Genomic DNA, 18,443 nt, shown 5'->3' on the forward strand with positions numbered 1-18,443 from the left:
TAGCCACCTGTTGGGTTCTCAGAGATGAAAGCAGAAACACTAACTTAGATTTCATGTTCTTTAATCAAGAAACACAGTCTATTAGGTTCAGCCAACATTTCCCTGCATTGATGCATGTATATGCAAACACAGTTGATCTGATGTATTTCAGTCAGTTGTAGTAATATATTTACTTTTGATTATTTGCTTTTGCAACTTCTCCAACTTCTTGCTGTTCAGCTTTTAAATAGCTTCGAAACTCCCTCTATGTTGCACTCCAGAAAAAGACAAAACAAAGACAATGTACCAAGTTAGCTCTTCCACATATCCATAGCAGGGATGCTGAAAAACTGCCCAAAAGACTAAACTTGTCACAAAGCTCAGTTTAATTTGACAATCATCATAAGGCATCCATGTAAATTTAAAATTCCCCACCAATGTGTCACATATATTCTCCATGACATGTTACAGTGGAGCCCTGGGATTCCAAAAGCTGCTAGTGGTTACTGGTCTTGGCTGGGCTGCTGCTGCTAGCAGTGGGGACCAGGAGACGCAACACCAACAGTGGCAACTTGGGAAGTGGAAAATCAGCTTGCACAGATCTCATTCAATAGAACAACAAACAGAAAGAGATTTGTGCAGAAAGCATCATTCTCCGTCCTTTCTGGAAAAAAAAAAGGGAATTAAAAGGATAATCCTGATTCAAGAAACAAAGAGCAGAGCTTGGAGTTCTGAAGCCTAACAATGCTGATGACCCATTTTAAAAACTATGAAGCACTAGAGAGGCCTGAGTTCATTATTGCTTTATCCCAGTTCAGCCCAGGCTAAGGCTATGGTGAAGTCCAAATTAATTTAAAGCCAGAAAATGCAGATCCAGTAACAGCACCTAAGTCCCCATCCACACATGGGTGTAAACAGATAGTTTCTGTGAAAAAAAAAAACAACAGAAAACCAACAAAAGAAACAAAGGCAAAACAAAACAAAAAAGAAAAAAACCCAAAAACAAACCCCACAAAAAAAAAAAAAAACAACTCCCTAATTTCCCCTCTTCCTGTGCTATGTAGATCCCCATAGCAGGGCTAAAATAAAATTTGCCCCAAATTATATATATTTTTTCTCACATCTCCTTTAGCTGAGCCTCTTCCAAATGTTTCACTTTTCATTCCAACTAGTTCTCTATCCTGGTGATACATCAGCTCAGAGATGCTTTGTGGGTGCTCACTGAGTGGCACACAGGTACCCACACATTAGAAATGATGTGGTGCAGTCTTAAGAACCACTAGGTGTACTCTCTAATACCCAACAATGCTTTGCCCTCCCCTTCCTGAGACTGAATGGTGCAGATGGAAGAGAGTATCTTCCCATCGTGCATGCCTGGCCAGTGAGCAAGAGAAATAGCATGCTGTGTAAATGAAATGGCATCTTACCACCACAATCACAAGTCAGAAAACAGACTTGAGTAAAGCAGGGCTTAAAAGTCTTCTATCAAAAAGGAGGGTGCTTCCCTCAGGCTATCATATGACAGGGCAACTGTTATTCGGACAAATGTTATTCAAGGCAGTAAAATTTAGCACAATCTCCATGGTTGACTTACAGGCCTAATTTATACTAGGGATCTTCAAAACAAACAAAACCCAAATTTAAATTAAAGGTCCTGTTAATTCTTCCAAAAGGACAGAATAGAAGATAGAGTGCATGGGACAAACACATGTGCTACACATCCTAACACACAAAGGTTGCAGCTAGACTTGTCAAAAGTTAAAAAGATTTAGGCATCCAGCTAGTACCAGAATTGATGGCTTTGACCTGATTTTAACTTTTTTGAAAATTCAAGCCTACACATTTCTTTACTGCCCTTCTCATTGAGTGTAAAGGGAAAACTGAAGGAAGGGTTAACTACAGAAGGATTTCAAATACATCATAAGGTTTCCCATTATTATTATTTAGCCACCTAGGGGCAAGGGGGAACAGGAGCTATTTAAAATTAGTTTCTTAATTACTTAAGCATTAGTCCCCTACCTCCCAATCACAACACCTCCATCACAGTAAGGAGCATAACATGAAAACTTGTTTGCTCCCACCAACAATTCCTCAGTCTCTCCTTTGCAGAACTTCAGTCCAAATATCAGGGTAATGACAGCTTGACACATACACACTCTCCAGCACCATACACATGGCAAGCAGGACATGCCTCAGTGGCCTCAGACACAAAAAAAAAAAACACAAAAAAACCAAAACAAACAAACAAACAAAAAAAAAAAAAAAGGGAAAGTAAGCAATCAACTGAAAACCCCATAACCACCAACCCACAGACTTGGAGAAACCATCCAGAAGAGCCTCAGGAAAGGGAACTATCCACTTTCCATTGAGAAGCAACTGCCCAGGAATCTCTGCCCAGTATAAACTGAATAAAAATATCCACCCCACAGCTGAAGGAGGTCTCTGAAATCTGGCAGTGTCACACGCTGGATACTTGAAGGCACATTTGCTTTGTGTTTTGGGAGACAAATCCAGTTACAACAACACACTGCAGCTGCAGGGCTGAAGGAAAGGAGGTGATGCTTGGTATCTTTCCTGTTTCTGTCCCCACTTTCAAGCTTCATGGCTGGCATAAACTGGTGTTCTAGGCAGACACATTAACATCCCTGAGTGAAATGGCACCATTTGTGGCCTCTGAGGCTTTGTCCTCAAGCACCATTGCTGGTGTGTCTGTAGTGACTGCTGTAGTGTCAATGGCAGGAAATGGATTCAAGCCCTGTGATAAGATCTGTTGGATGGTTTTCCGAAGATTGGGGTGCAGCTGGTTTTGGGTCTGGTAAAAAATTTCTAAGGCAAAAGACTTGAGGGTGCCAGTGCAAAGGTCCTCGTAAAGTGGAATTGTATACATCCGAGACATCTGCAAAAAAGGAAAACTAGATAATGTCACTTCAATCAAAGTCAAGAGGTTCAGCTCTCCTACAGCTACACTCCAACAGCCCTGAATGACTTCAGACTGGAAACAATACATTCCTTCAAAAGACAGCCAAGTCTATTCTAGAGAAGTTTAATGTAAAGATTTTTATGAACGATAATAAAAAAAACATTTGTTCTCTAAGACTAAGCTACTTCCACAAATAACAGAACTATTTTTAAAAGATTGAGAAGAGGCCACAGAGAACACATGCATTAACCTTTTGCTCCTGCACAATAAAAACTAGTGTAAGGAATTTGATGAGCCCTAGTCTTGCCTGAAGTATAAATATTCAATCACATTATTTAGTAGTGCGAAAATATCCGGTCTCGAAAAGGCAGAGCTGCTACAAAGCAACACAAAAAATGCACTGGGCAGAGCTGGGACAAAGGTATCGAGTTAGGCTAGAAAAGCAGAGATTATCTGTAGGCATTTCAAATGACATCTGCCCATTCCTCCCCGCCCGCTAGCAGGTGAGCCACGCTCAGCCCCTTAGCAACACACCTGGTCTACACTTGGCCAGGAAGCAGAAGTTCCAAGGTCTTTCACGTCGCATTTCTCATGCACATGTCTCATGCACTGAGAGGTGCAGTGATTTTAATCCAGCAGTTAGTACCTGGTTTTCCAAGAAGCGACGGACTTTGTAAAGGTCTGGATAATAGTCATTTCGGACTACAATCTGCAACCAGCGGATACGGATTTCTGCATTCATGGAGTCCAGCTGAGAGGAGTAACATTCCGAAAGCTTTTTTATCACCTCTGAAGAGAGTACATACACAGAGAAAGAACTATGACCTATTTTGTTGAGTTTGAGGGTGTCAGAGAATAACGAATCATTAAATCTCAGAATCATAGAATGGTTTGGGTTAGAAAGGACTTTTTTGCTCAAAGCTGCATCCAACCTGGCTTCATGTTAATGATAAGGTCAATGAGGGATAGGGCTTTTTAGAATTAATTATTACAGGAACACTTTTCTGCTATCCTGATAGAGTACTCACCACGTGGCAGTGGTGACCCATCCAGCAATCTGTCCAAGAAAAGTACGGTTTGGAACGTTCTCCATTTAGTGAGGTCAACCCTGCTGGCAGCAGCAGAGTCCAGAGGCTCTGTGGTCCAGAGTTTGAAGAGCGTCTCCACCGGTCTGGTCAGACTGGATCCCTGAGATAAGTCTGGCTCAGCTAATGGAGGTCCTGTAGCATTGAGCCAACGTTCAAACTCCAGTCCTGGAACAAGGAGCACCAAAAATGTGGAGCAGGAAGCTCTGCAGGTGGCTTGGCTGCCTCAAGGCTCAGTATCGGTCAGTACAGTTAAGAGAGGTTCTAACAATAGCAAATCAGACTGACCCATAGTTACAGCAACATTAATGTCTTAGCAGCCCCAGCAGGCTAGCTTATGCTACACCAGGAAAAATGCCAGCAACACTCTCCGAATTTAACCATGAGTTCTCTAGAGTTCACCCTTACAGTGGGTAAGTACAAGAAATGCACACGCTTTTAAGACAGCCAGGCCAACAAGTGTCTGTGATCAAACAATCTTCTAATATAAGATTTTTTTGTGCATGCGTTTCTCTTCCTCTGACTTTTTTAGGAAGATTGAAGAATAAGGGGAAAACCTGCTTCATTAAAAAAAAAAAAAAAAAAAAAAATGAGGGTGCTGACTGAACTCCTGCCCAGAAGCAAAACCAAGCAATTGTAAATGTATTTTTAAAATCAATAACTAAAAAAAAAAAAAAACAAAAGTTTCTCCAAAAGCAGCAGAACTAGCAGAGCCTGGTTTCCAACAGAGCTCCTCCCCTTAACCCTTTACCACCTCAGCACTTTCCTAACCCTTGGCAATACTTCCTGTTCCACACCATCCACCCTAAAACTCCTCTCTCCTGCATCCCCTGAATATTAGCCAGGCAAAAGTTAGCATGGGCTGTGGTTAATTCATTAGCCAATCAGTGGGCCAAATAAAACTGCTGAGCTCACACTGCAGCTTTTCCTTCAGTAGGCCTGCTTATCTGCATCTCTCCACAAAGCTTGTAGGAACCTAGTGTTCTTAATAGCTGTACTCCACTGCCAGTCTGGTTTAAACTAACCAACAGGTTCAGTGATTACTTACCAGGATGGACACATGGCAGGATAACATTAGTCTCATTTCTTTAAACAAGTGGGCTAATAAGCACCTAGTAGTTTCCTGACCTTCCATAAATCCACACACAGCTATAAATAGGGGATGTAAGAGAGTGTGAAACATTATGGAAGAGATTTTATCCGCATGGGTGGGACCTTGGGAAAAGTTACAGTTCTCAAAGCAAGTTGTCTGTAATTCAAGTAGATGAAATTTCAAAGTGCATTCACCTTTTCCCTGCATTTGAGCATGTGTAAATCTCACATGCAGTAATCACGATGTCTGCAGCATGAAAGATGAGTTCCTGAGAAAGTTAACTGAGGGCCACTCAGCTAATCAATGCCAAAATTGTCAGCAATTTAAGATGTTCTCATTCCCCAACTGAAGGGAGTAACAATAAATTACAACCATTTCTGTCACAAACATGTGGCTGTTGCCAAAGGGGTCTGTTTACCTTAGAATTTTCTTATACATCCTCAAAACCAAGCACAAAATTTACCATCCAGATTTTCTACAGTGTTTACAGTTAACTAAGTAAACTTCCTACCTGCTTTGCTCTCAACACATTGCTCTTTCAGCTCTGGAAAAAAATTCAGGAAGGAATCCAGAAGATCTTGAGCAACAACACTGGTAAATTTGTACTTCTCAATGTAGGCCTGAAACAGTAAAAGGGATAAATTATGGATAGGAGAAAGACAGCTTCCTTTCAATGTAGAGCCACTACATGCAACAACAATAATAATAATAATAATAAAATAAAAATAAACCTATATAAAATAAAATATATTTTCTATATAGAATAAAAATAAAATAAAAATTAAAAAAAATAGTTAAAAAACAACAACAAACAAAATAGAGATGGAAACATAAAGCAAGCATTTGGAAGGTTTAAAAAATAAAATAAAATAAAATAAAAAAAAAAAATCAAGAAAAATATTCTCCCTCCTTCCCCCAGCTGAGGAAAGCACCATAATAAGAAAAAAACTGGGTAGCTGCAAATACACTGACAGCTCAGTACAGCTTTTCTTCTGATACAGATCACAGATACATCAACATATCAAGGGCAGGAAGGTCTCCTCATACTTGACACTAGTGGAAAGTCAGAACACAGCTGGCCACTGTATTATTCACTAATAAATTACGGACTAAAGACACCCTTACAAAATTAAAGATAAGAGAAAGATGGATGGGAAGAGGAGATGAAAAGCATGCATGCAGCAAAAAGAAAAAGCTGCATGAATTGTTTCACTTCAAAAAACAAGTCAATAGCTGACATAATTTTCTATATGTTTTGCAAATGTACTTCAAGGCACGAAACCTGCCTCAATACAGGAAATCATGTTCTTTGTCACCCTGGCTAAAAACCCACAAGCTACTACTTTTTAGTAGTGAATAAAGTCACATCGTTCCAGTTACAGACAATCTATGCTGGAACAGCTTTCTATTATTTAAACACAGAACAAGAGGCAACAAAAATATACTACTACTCTGTATTTAGTACCCCTTAAATTCAGAATCTGAGATGACAGGAGCATGAGTACATTCACTGAAGAGAAATCTTGTAGAAACAATCATCTCAGTTGGCAGCCAGGCAAAAACCACTCTCCCTTCTCAGACACACTGGTATTTGACTTTAGCCCTATCAATTAGCCACAGGGACAAAACTAGGTGAGGGGAGGGGGAGAATAGTTCTGAATCTTAAGAGAAACTCATGCTTATTTACACTCACTCTTAGGAAGGAGTCAAAGTGTCTTGGGTCACCACAGAGCTGGGACAGGTAGTAAACAAAGCAGTAGCCTTTCTCATAGGTGAAGAGGTTCATTAAATTACTAGGATTTACACCTGAAAAGAGATGACAACCATTTTATAAGAAACTCTAATGAGGCCAATAATTTCCAACCCTTCCAAGTATACAGACCCCTTAGAGATCACCAAGTCAAGATGTAGTGACTTAAGAATGAAACAAGCCTGTGCCAGTACATTTAATTTACTGCAGTAAACACATAGGCTGAGTTAAAAATTAAAATAATAAAAATAATAAAAATAAAGAAAAAAATCAACCATTGTAAGCTCAGTATTAATTCCCAAAGGAATAAGTCACTTCAAATTAGAAATCACTGAAAACTGGCATATAAAGACAAATCCCTTTTTTCCCCCTAAGTGCCAAATTCAGAGAGCCACCATACCACAAGTTTTTAAAGATACTCGTATAAATTAATCACTACTTGTTCCTTTTTTGAGACTTCTAACACATGCTTTTCCATTCCACTTAGTTCCAGTATCACCTCCAGCTGCATTTTAGGTCATTTTAAATACCACCTAGATTGAAGACTGCTTTACAGTTTCAGTAGTGACCACAGAAGTAGAGAACTATCAGTGAAGAAGATACATGATGCTGGAGTGCAGATGTGCAGGTAGCTCAGGGGATAATCAAAGAGCCTCTGCACCTCTGCACAGCTCACTCAACAGGAAAGCAAGTACATATGCTTATCTATATGCTTATGCATACGTACATAGTTCTTACATGAACACATAAAAAAGGAACATTTAATAGCACAGGATTTTATATGGTGTTTCCAAACATTTTCATTTTCAAACTACTTTATTTTACATATTCAGAAGCTCAAACCACACAGCTTTCAAGGCAGTTTTTCATGCTGCCTCTACTCAGTGAGTCTGTTCTGTTCTTAAGCAGAACAATATTTATAAAAATGAGTTATCCAACTTTGAAGAAAACTTGAAGGCACGTTTCCTTATTTACTTTTAGACTGGTTTACAAACAAGTATTTCTTTTTTCTTTCTTTTATAAGGGATACGGAAAAAATAGTCTTTTTTGGTCTATATTCCAGCATCAATACACAGAAATTTTGTGTACAGCAGCTTCAGCCAAAAGTAATACCTGGCTCTAGTTTAACCTGAAGCTTGCTGACTGGGTTGTCTTCTCCAAGGAGTTTCATCTGTCTGTGGAGAGCATCAAGGCGGAATGCAGTCTCCAAACATGTGAAGGCAGCTCCTACAGAGAAAGAAACTTATTAGTTGTGGGAAAAATGACTAGCAAAACCTAATCTGTGCAGAGGTGGCACATGTACAAAATAAAAGCTAATGAAGATGTCAAAGACAACAGAACAGAATCACAGTATGTAACAGCAGAGAAACTTGAGCGCAAAAAATACTCGCAGTCTGTAATGAAAGTCAGAACCTAAACCAGTGCATTTACTTGTTCTGATTATACAGCAGGCTGAACTGAAGCAGCATGAAAGCTATGCTAAAGTTATATCCTTGACATCACCTTATCAGTTCTTGCAATCATTGGAATGAGTACTACACAGGTAACTTTCAAGCAGCAATCAAGTGCTACAAAAAAGTAATGTCACTGGTAGTAGACACACGATTCCATATTCGGTGCCAAGGACAGTACTAAGCAAATGTCACCTCTTGGGTGAAAACAGAAAAGGGTTACATTTAGTTGGTATATTACAGATCCTGTGGATCTATTTTTAAAGCTTTATCTAGAATCCTACCCATACTGTATCATACACCTGACACTGATTAGGACTTCTTTTTTTTTTTACAGCTGTGACTGGGTAGGCTGCTCTTCGCTCTTACTGCATTGTAAAGCATTCCAAGCTTTCAAGCCAAACTAGCTGTATTACACTGGCAAGTCAAGAGATCTTTCCTATGCCACTGGAGATGTAAAAAGATGTGGAAAATGGATTCTCAGGTTCAGAAGATACTTAACATCCATCACTATTAACACTTTAGGTTTCTTTGTGAAGTCTTCAACTTCAAAAACAGGACTTACTACAGAGATGCAAGTCTCAGGGTCTCAATGTACATACACAGGAAACTGATATAAGCAAAATAAGAATTAAGAACCAGGATATATGTGGAAGATAGAAGAATCTGTACTGGCAGAGAAAGGAGTGGATGTGCTTAATAGGGGAAATCAAGAACTAGGATAGCTACCATTAAGAGCAATTACTTTAAGCTACAGGAAGGAGGATTAAGCAAGATCTAAGAGGTGTGGTAATAGTTAGTGGACTCCAATTTCTGTAAACAATGTCATTACAAAGATGCCTTTTTTATTGACAACAGAAGATACTCCAGACATTATGTCAGAAATGGCAGGATTTAGATCAGAGGTTTGTCTTGGAAACAAAACAGAATGCAAAAAGGGCTTACAAAAGAATGGCACAGGGAAAAGCATTTCTTAGTTTCCCGAAAAACTGTTGCTTGAAACAAGCAGTTCTAAATTTCAAGAGAATAGACCAAAATCAGCAAGGATCTTGTCCTATGTCAGAGAGACAAACTACAAAGTGATAGAGAACAGCCAGCATCTTCTGACTTGCTCACATCACTGCCATGAATAATATAACATTATAAGAACAGACCTAACCACTGAGAATTGCTTAACATAAAAGACCTTTCAAAAATATATAATATACATTGTAACCTCTCCATATATGCTCAGAGCACTTCCTTCCCTAAACTTCATTATCATCAGCTCATCTCCAGACGCAATATAAATTAATAAAAACAAAGGCATCTTTCTAAACACTCTCTGCCAAGGTTTCCAGGATTTTTTCCAAGATTGTTTACAGCAGACATGTGAGACTACACATGATATAGGCTTTTAAGAACATAATGCCACAAACTAGAGAAGTGTATGTTCCCATTATTCACTTCAACAAAAAATCCCAATAAACTGAAAACCAGTAGGAATTATTTACTACTAAGATATTCTAAAGACAGTACCATGTCTGACCTGTGAAATTCACTGATACAAGCAAAGGCAGGGCCGTACAATTCTAGACGAAGCCTCAAACAGATAAACGGACAGCTACACAGATGTGTCCTTTTTTTCTTTTTAAGTGCTATTGCTATCATTCTTTCCTATAGTGGGTAGCTACCAGCTGATCAGGATTAGACAGACACTTGAGGATAGTTAGTCCACAATGTAAACATCTTATATCTCTCTGAAGCATCTTCTGCTTACCTTGCTCTGACATACAAATGTCTGCCTGGTACCATAATTCCAAAGTTCCCACAAGCATCTTTACAATGCTGTGCTAACAAACCTCGCCCAAGCCCCTATTACCTTATCAGCTATTGATTCCACTCAAAGCCAAGATAACATCAGACTCTAAGCATCTAAGATGCTAAATGCAAAGTCTGGGGCCACGTGTGTTCCAGAAATAGGAAAAAACAACCAAACAAAAAAAACAGCTCCCTACGGACTTTTGAGCCCCCAAGACAAATATTCTATGCAGCCAACTCTTAACAACTGGTTAGATATAGCATAAGGAGAAACATTTCTGCATCTGTACCATAGGTCTCTGTGGTGATCCGGCGTTGTGCATATGTGGCCAGCCCCTCGCTCAGCCACATCTCCTCCCATGTAGCGTTGGTGACTGCATTTCCAAACCAGCTGTGGGCAACTTCATGAATGACATCAATGATCAAAAACTCATCACTCTCCAAAATAGAAGAGATGATGAAGGTCAGGCATGGGTTTTCCATGGCAACAATAGGGAAGGATGGTGGAAGAAAAACAATGTCATATCTAAAAGTAGGGAGAGAGGAAGAGGGGAGAAAGGAGAGAGGTAAATTGCAGCTATTTCAAAACACACTCACAGTAACTTTTTTTATTTTCTTCCTTTAGGGAAGGCACTTCTGAGACTCTTTTGTGACTTCAGGAGCAAGATTTCTAGGGCAGCAATGCCTAATTCTTCTGCTTACACTACATACACTACTACACACACAGTGTTGAGCCCCCACAGGCTCCCAGGAAAGAAAGAGGTCAGGAAGCTATAGAATTAATTGATGTGGTATACCTGCAGTGTCAGCAAAACAACTCTGGTTTCTCTGCTTCAGAATGTAACAATACTATTTGTTTTGCTTTCCACATTTCCCAACCTATGATCAGCACTGGCACACTCAGCCATGTTCTCAGATTATTTCAAGCAACATTTTGTAAGATAACATCACTACGTTCTTCCTGCTTACCTTTAGCAAAGAAATATAGGAAGCCTTTATAAACATTTTCTCCTATCCAAAGAAAGCAAGCATTCTCTCAAAAATATTCTCTTTTAATACAGAGTCAGATACTATTAATGTTGGGTTTAGGGACTAGGACTCTCAGCAAGTCTGTCCTGAGTCAGGTTTTCAACATGCTCAGGCATAGCACAACAAATATATGTCAAGTACCATATGTAAAAGTAAATAAGATAAATAAAACTGCCATGTATTTTAAATGGTGTCCAGCCCAACACTGGACTTGCATCACAAAACACTACAGTATGAAAAAACCCTCATTCCTCAGGCAAGTTCCACTGTTTAGAGACCTCCAATTCTGCCCACCAGTCCAAAAGCACCACATGCTTCCATAATCCTCTCTGCCATGTGCAGAGACAGAACTCCAGTTTGTTTCCACCTACTACAGTGCTTCCAGTTGAGAAGCTTGTTTGTCCTGCTATTGCTAGCACAGGAAGAAAACATGATCATTTCTTTCTATTTTTTTCCCATTACACATTCCTGAGAAACTTATTAAACTCACCGTCCCCATATATATGGGCCATACAGACTCTCTGCAGCCGTCAACCAGCGCTCAACAATGCCAGAAAGCTTGCTGATGGCTGTTGGCAGCAGGCAAGGCTCAGCCCACACTCTGCTCCTGTCACAAAACAGAAAACATCAGGTGATGCTTCAGCAAACTGAATTATCTCTCAGAAAAAATAGCCTGACTTCTCACCACATTTCTATGTATGGTAATAGTGCTGAGAAGTCCCACATCAGACTTGGGCTTTCTTTAGGCTAACACTCTATGCATACATGGCAGGAGAGAACCAAAGATCTCTTAAATAAGGCAATGAGATAAATAGCTGTAATAACTACGCGGTCAAGAGGACAATATCTTGCCAGTGCAGTGCCATGAATTTATTTACATCCAAAAAACCCACGAACTCTCTGAACACTAACACCTCACAGTCCCAACTGTTCCCTTATCAACATATGACTCAATATATTTACTACTTATAACATGAAGCACTGTAGAGAGACATAAAAAGCAGAACCAACTCAATGCAAATCTTACCTAGGACCTATGTCTGCATGTATTAGGTCTCCTGCTACCAGGGCCACAAGGTAGGCAGGAACTGGATATTCCATGTAAAACTGGTATACACCTTCCTCTTCTAAGTAGGTACTTTGGGTGGTACTCATCAACACCTGTATGCCTGCTGGAGCCTGGAACACCAACATCATACACATCAACTCACTTGATCACAGCTGAATGACTACACCACAGATATCTCTGGGGTTTTTCATCTATGTCTGAGGATGTATATTAAAATCAATCATTTAAATAACACAAAATGCAAGATTTCTGCAAGTTTTTTAGACCACATCAGCCCAGCCCAGGAAAACATACCAACTAAAAATATTACTCCTCACATATTGCATAGGTCTTATGCCAGCTGCCCCAGAAGTGCCCAGATACCAAATTATTTCATCTACACAAAATGCAAAATTATTTGATGCTGCTTTCATAAAACTTTGAGGTTTTTCCTTTCAAGAACTGATAAAATACAGCTGAATATTACCACCAATAACCACTACTGAAAATGACTAGCCAAATTCCCTCTATCATATTATCCATTTCATGGTTACTCTTTCAGCACTGAGTACAGGGAAGGCAAGACCCAAGCATGACAGGCAACAGAGTTACCTTTGTGGCAGTAACCTGTTTCTGGCCCAACAACCAGAACGGGATCTAAAAAAACTCCTAACACTGTCATGATTAATATTTTATATATGTACATATACCATGTAACTATACTGTCACAAATTAACAGCAGCTTAGCACTCCATGAACCATTTACACCCCTCTGGTCTCTTACCTTGACAGTAGCTGAGTAGGTGCATTTCACTGCTGGTGTATCAAAGCAGGGGAAGAAAGACCGGTTACACACTGAGTGGCCCTGTGTGAAGACAAATGGCTTGGCATTGCCATACGTCAGTTCTGGATCCAGCCACCAGATCTGTTGAAACATGATGTAAAGAAGAGGTGAGGGAAAATGACAAAATCACAAGGACAAACTGCCAAAAACCAAAACCTGAAATCAAGAGGATTGTGGGCGGAAAAGGAACACCTCAGTTGTTTGGCTCCCTATACGAATACTTGGCACAGGGCACATTTCCATTTCCAACAATACGTCTTTCTACTCCTGTTTATTTGCTGTGACTACTCAGAGTGATTTCCTGCTGTCTCAACACTGAGTGGTGCCACACAACACAATGTCTTCCAGCCCCTCGCTACTTCTGTTATATCGATTTTCTTGGTTATAACAGGCCCCTAATCAAACATCCACATGACTTTCTTCTCAGAGGGAGAACTCTGAATATCTTCATGTTTTTAATTTGACATGAACAGGAGCAGTAGGGGTCAGGTAATGCAAGCTGGAAAAAAAAGAAAAAAAGAGTAACACAAACCCACCAACCAAAAACGTGAGGCTGAGCAGTGTACACAACATTATCTGTGACCCTGACACTGCCCGGCCGGCTGAAGCATCCAACATTTTGACACTATGTAAAAAAAGTCAGTATAGGTAAGAAACATCTGGTCAATGACACTGGAGGCCTTTTTTTACAGAATGGATAAGGAGATTCTGGGTGGTCACTAAAAGCAAAGCAAAAAAACCCACCCCTGAGCATGTCAATTTGCAGTATCAAACAGCAAATAAATCAAGAGTCAGACCCCTGGCAAACAATTAGACTAAGAAAAATGTGAAAAAGTGCAGTTATTTGCCTTTTTGGTTTTTCTGTTTCAAATGTAATGTTTATGCTTTCACATGCTCCCTGCCTCAAACTTTGAAGTGTAGGAACAATTTTAAACAAGGATTTTCTTGTAATCCTAGAACCCTGGAGCTATAATTCTACAGAAAATATCAAATATTGTGAAACTTGCAATAAAGTTGTAACCACTGGAAGTCTTGGGAACAGTCAAGCACCAGGAATAAAACCTCTGAGTCTGCTGAATTCCTAGATCAAAGCAACCAATAAATCTGAATTCAGGGAACAGCAGTTAGCACACACACTAGTTCAGTTCTGGGCCTCAAAAGAAAGCAATGAAGTACTTATAGAAGAAAAGCCTGGGTACTATGTCTGTGCTCGTTTTAACAACGTATTACAATTCTGTCTCATAGTTAACCTCTCTGGGTTCTGGAAGTCAAAAGCTTTCTCTCTTTTCCTCTGTCCTATAAAGTTACTCTTTGTTAACCTCCTCCCTTGCTTTTAGACCCTTCTCCTCAGATGCCTGCATGCCCCTCTCCCAAATCATCCACTTCAGTAGCACTCCCAGGGATCAGTGAAGGATACGGGGAGCACTGTCAGCAGCTTTCAGTTATTCATAGAGGTTCACGCTTCCACTGGCAAATGTGGGTTATTTTGGGGGTTTTTAGGTGGAAGGTGTTACAAAATTAAAAACTTTTACCTAGAAGTAAAATTAATCTCAGAGCAGCATTCTTTCCTTGAAATTTGTTTTTAAGATTGCCTTCTTCCGCTTCAAGCCTGTTGTGCCAGAAACATGCTTAAAAGCATGACTTCTGATGAACCCTGTCTCATGTACACTGCAGGGGCTAAGGCTATGTGACTATTCAAATTCCACATGCTGCATTTCAGCCTCTCAATGGCCAAATCCGTAGGTTACAGTTGAGGTGCACTGCATCACTATGGATTTCCACACCGTGGATACCTGCATTTCATAGCAATGAATATAATCTCTGTGATGTGACGTTATGGAACTGGAGACAACTATTCCAGAAAACATTTGAGAACACACATCTCATTAAAACCTTCAGTTTGAAACTAATAGCTTCCACCCAGAACACATATTCACATAAAAATTCAAGTGCTATGTTTTAATGCATGGTAGTGGCTTTCTAATGATCTAGGAAGGAGCCTCAGAAATTAAGTTTTTAAATATCTGCCCCAATGCCAACTTTTAAAAACACTCCTTTACCACTGGCTTTGTGCTCATATTACAACAAGTCTGACTTACAAACTGTATCATTGGCCCTGCTAAAGAGACTCACCTTCAAAAGGTCCTGCTTCCCTTGCTTTTTTGAGACAGAAAAGGCTAACAAAGAAAACAGAGAGATAAGACACCACTGGACCTAAGTTGCAACACTAGAGTAGGAAGGAAAAAGGGGCTGACAGACAGTGTGTTTAGAGCAGAGAGATAAGCGGAAGTTCTCCATGACCAGCACAGGAAAAAAACTTAAGCAGGAAGCAAAGGGGAATGGAGAAGCCAATTCTCGTTTACAAAAATTAAGGACTATTTCTTTTCAACTCGTCCCCCTTTATTTGACATTTGGTTGAAGTTAAATGAAGCACCAGCCCCACAGGCCAAGAGGGAAAACATTTGCAGAGGATGAAGCACTTTTTCCCTGTTTCCTAATGTCTGCAGCTACATGGCAAGCCTCCGTCTCTCCTTCCAGATGCACTTGGAACAATGATGAAAGTTATCCTGAAACAATATAAATAGATCTGTAATATAAATAGATCAGGCTATGCTGCCAGACAGAGGCAGGGCTCTGGACTTGGGAAAATGAGCACAAACAGCATCCCAGAAAGGAGTGCATGAAGCAGGGTGCTGCTGGGGGCGGAGCACTACTCAGGGGCAGAGCAGTACTCGGGACCGTTTCAGAGTTGTAATGCCACAGCTTCTGTTCTAGACCAACAACAAGCCTCTTCACCTGACAACAAAGTAAAATACACTTCCGAGATACGGAGGATGTGACAGGAGCAACAATGCACACACCTGGACAGCAAGCCACTGTGAAGAATCAGGACGAATCTAATGGAACAACAGGGAAGCTTACACACTGCAAAAAGGGCTGTCCTTAGTGCTAAATCCTGAAGATGAGGAAATGTTACCATTTTTTAAACCAGGACACAGAACAGGGTTTGCACTGAAGGTTGTCATGGAAAGAAAATAGCACTGGTGTTAACACATACACTGCCAAATCAGGTGTGACACAGTGGGCAAGAGCTGGATGTAGATTTTTCTCCCTAGGGAAGGAAAAATAAAAAAAAAAAGCTTCTAAAAGAGTATAGAACCAAGAAGTAAGGGGGCGAGGGAAAAGAAAAGGAGAAAGAGCCAGGCTACTGTCACTGACACACCTGATTAATGTGTGCCTTCAGCCCACACTATGTGAGATACAAAATGTTTATGACGGCCTCACTTCAGATGTAAACTGGTGATGTACCAAGCATATGGTTTCCTAACAGCACAGGGAGCTGGAATGCTCTGTGAAAGGCAGAATTAATCTCTCAGCTGTCTCTCAATGTCCATCAAACAACCAAAGATCTTGGCTCCTTCCTCCACACAAGAAATAATGGGACAGTCAAATAACATATCCAGATGGCTCAAACCAAGTATATCAAGGCAACAGGTTTCTAATTTTAAACAGACTACTGTCTCCGCTGCTGATCTTACTGCCAACACACCCATGCTGCAGTGTAATGTAACATGAATTCACTGTTTTATAGGTCCCACAAGTATGCTAAGGGTCCCACAGAAAATAAACCCTGACCCAAACAGATTATGATCACAGAAAGGCCAAAGAAAACAGAACTTTTAGGAGAGAGACATCTAACACTGTGAAGTCACTTCAATAACACAGAGAAAAAAGGACTGGGAGAAATTATACTAGACATGAGTATAAATCAGGTCACCCTCATGCACATACGTGTTACTCATCCCTACTAAAATGCAACACTGGGCTGAACAACAACCATGACAGAGAGCACTACAATGGCACAGACTGACTTGAGATCCAAAACCAAATAGTTCAGCATGCTTGAACGCAAAGGTGCTACTCAAGGACAAATATTCTGCCAGCTAAAACCTACAACAGTGAGCAAGGAAACCGGGTACAATTTATGGGAGTGAGCATGCCTGCTTCTACTTTTCAGTATCACCTGAAAAGGGCAATGCATGCCCCTGACAGTGTAACCATCAATAATCTTTTGACATGAGTCCTTGCAGCTTCATTTCAACTGAAGCAATACACACCATTAAAGGTACAATAGGCTTCAAAAGACAGGAAGAAAAATAGCTGGTTCACATCTGACCCAGGGGACGCAAGACAAACAACAGAGGGAATGAAAAAAATGCACTACTCTCTGCATCCTCAAATGTGTAGCATTCATGCTGTACTGTGTGTAGGGCCAAGGAGAAACTAAATGAACATCACATCAGTCAGCGCCCTGCACCTTCCAGCGGTTGTCAGATCATTTCTAAAGTTGAGTGTCACAGCAGTTATTTTGTTACGTCTGAGATAATCTCCACAGACACAGCGGGACAGTCTGCCCCTCTGGCAAAAGGGCTGGCAAAACCCAGGAGAAAGCACAGGCTAGCCTAAAATAAAACAATTTGCTCAAGAGAAGGAAAGTATGTTATCATGTACTTCGGGAGGTATGGCTCAGCCATACTGAGAATGATTATGAAGCACGCAACTCCACCAAATTGGCTGTAAAGCCTTCTCACCATAAAAAAGGCAGAGAGTGGGCAAAAGAAACAGATTTCTTCATTGAATCTTGAAGGAAAAAAAGAACAGAATCTTCTGAACACACTGCAGGCCCTGAAAGACATCTCTCACATACCTATTTTCTGGGCAGAAAACCACAGCAGAGTATTGTACAAAGAAATATTTAATCCAGGAGTGTCAGAGCTGAAAAGGAACAGTATCCTCACAAGTGGCTGTGAATTTAAAAGTGCCAGAATTTCATCTCATTTTTGTGCTTTTAGGGAAAGACCAGCATGTTAAAAGATAACCATATATGAAAAGGAAACTTCTGTCAATAAAATTCTTTATAGAACTCACTATTCCAAGTGAGCCAATGTAGTAAGACTATCCAGATCATTCTGAGAATGAAGTCACTTTTGTGAGCTTCACTGTACCATTAAAATCAGACAGAAAAATATCCAGCAAACCCATTCTATTCAGCAACAGTCTCGTAAGGAAAGGCCTGGTATGTACATGCTATTGGGTTATTTGAAACTGTTAATATTCAATTCTTGCTAAACACACTGTAATAATCAAATAGATCCACACATTTCTGACCGATGCAACAGCAATGCCAGACCAGCAGGCCGAGAATCAATTCCATTAGGCAAGACAGAGTCATCAAAGTTGCAAGACTCTCAAAAAACATCTTTGGCAAAAAGACTCATGAACCACGTGATGAAAATCACGTTAGTTTAATTCCCAGCCTGAGCAAGCTGTACAGTAACAAAAAGAACTGATGCTCAAGTGATCAATTTATATTTTTACTATCAGAACTTCTTTAAAGCACAAGATCTGCTAGAAAGCACCTAAGAGGGCAGCAAAAAGAAAGT

At 40.1% G+C, this 18,443-nt stretch overlaps 1 protein-coding gene across 2 annotated transcripts in view; it reads right to left on the bottom strand.

The window, feature by feature from the left end:
* Nucleotides 1-1,615: 1,615 nt before the first annotated feature.
* ABCC5 (ATP binding cassette subfamily C member 5) overlaps nt 1,616-18,443 on the bottom strand; it is a 69,587-nt gene continuing 52,759 nt past the window's right edge. For both annotated transcript variants that reach the window (XM_061452306.1, XM_061452304.1), the window contains 10 exons: nt 12,940-13,080; nt 12,135-12,286; nt 11,598-11,714; nt 10,369-10,604; nt 7,941-8,054; nt 6,771-6,883; nt 5,589-5,697; nt 3,928-4,152; nt 3,546-3,688; nt 1,616-2,875 (listed from right to left, as the gene is read on the bottom strand). In XM_061452306.1, coding sequence (XP_061308290.1) covers nt 2,603-2,875; nt 3,546-3,688; nt 3,928-4,152; nt 5,589-5,697; nt 6,771-6,883; nt 7,941-8,054; nt 10,369-10,604; nt 11,598-11,714; nt 12,135-12,286; nt 12,940-13,080 — 1,623 coding nt within the window. In that variant the 3' untranslated portion in view covers nt 1,616-2,602. The remainder of the gene's footprint in view (nt 2,876-3,545; nt 3,689-3,927; nt 4,153-5,588; nt 5,698-6,770; nt 6,884-7,940; nt 8,055-10,368; nt 10,605-11,597; nt 11,715-12,134; nt 12,287-12,939; nt 13,081-18,443) is intronic.

The sequence above is a fragment of the Pezoporus flaviventris genome, unplaced genomic scaffold, assembly GCF_033815535.1.
Source record: "Pezoporus flaviventris isolate CSIRO_AGI_PZ_B2104156 unplaced genomic scaffold, CSIRO_AGI_Pfla_v1 ptg000013l, whole genome shotgun sequence".
NCBI lineage: Eukaryota > Metazoa > Chordata > Aves > Psittaciformes > Psittacidae > Pezoporus > Pezoporus flaviventris.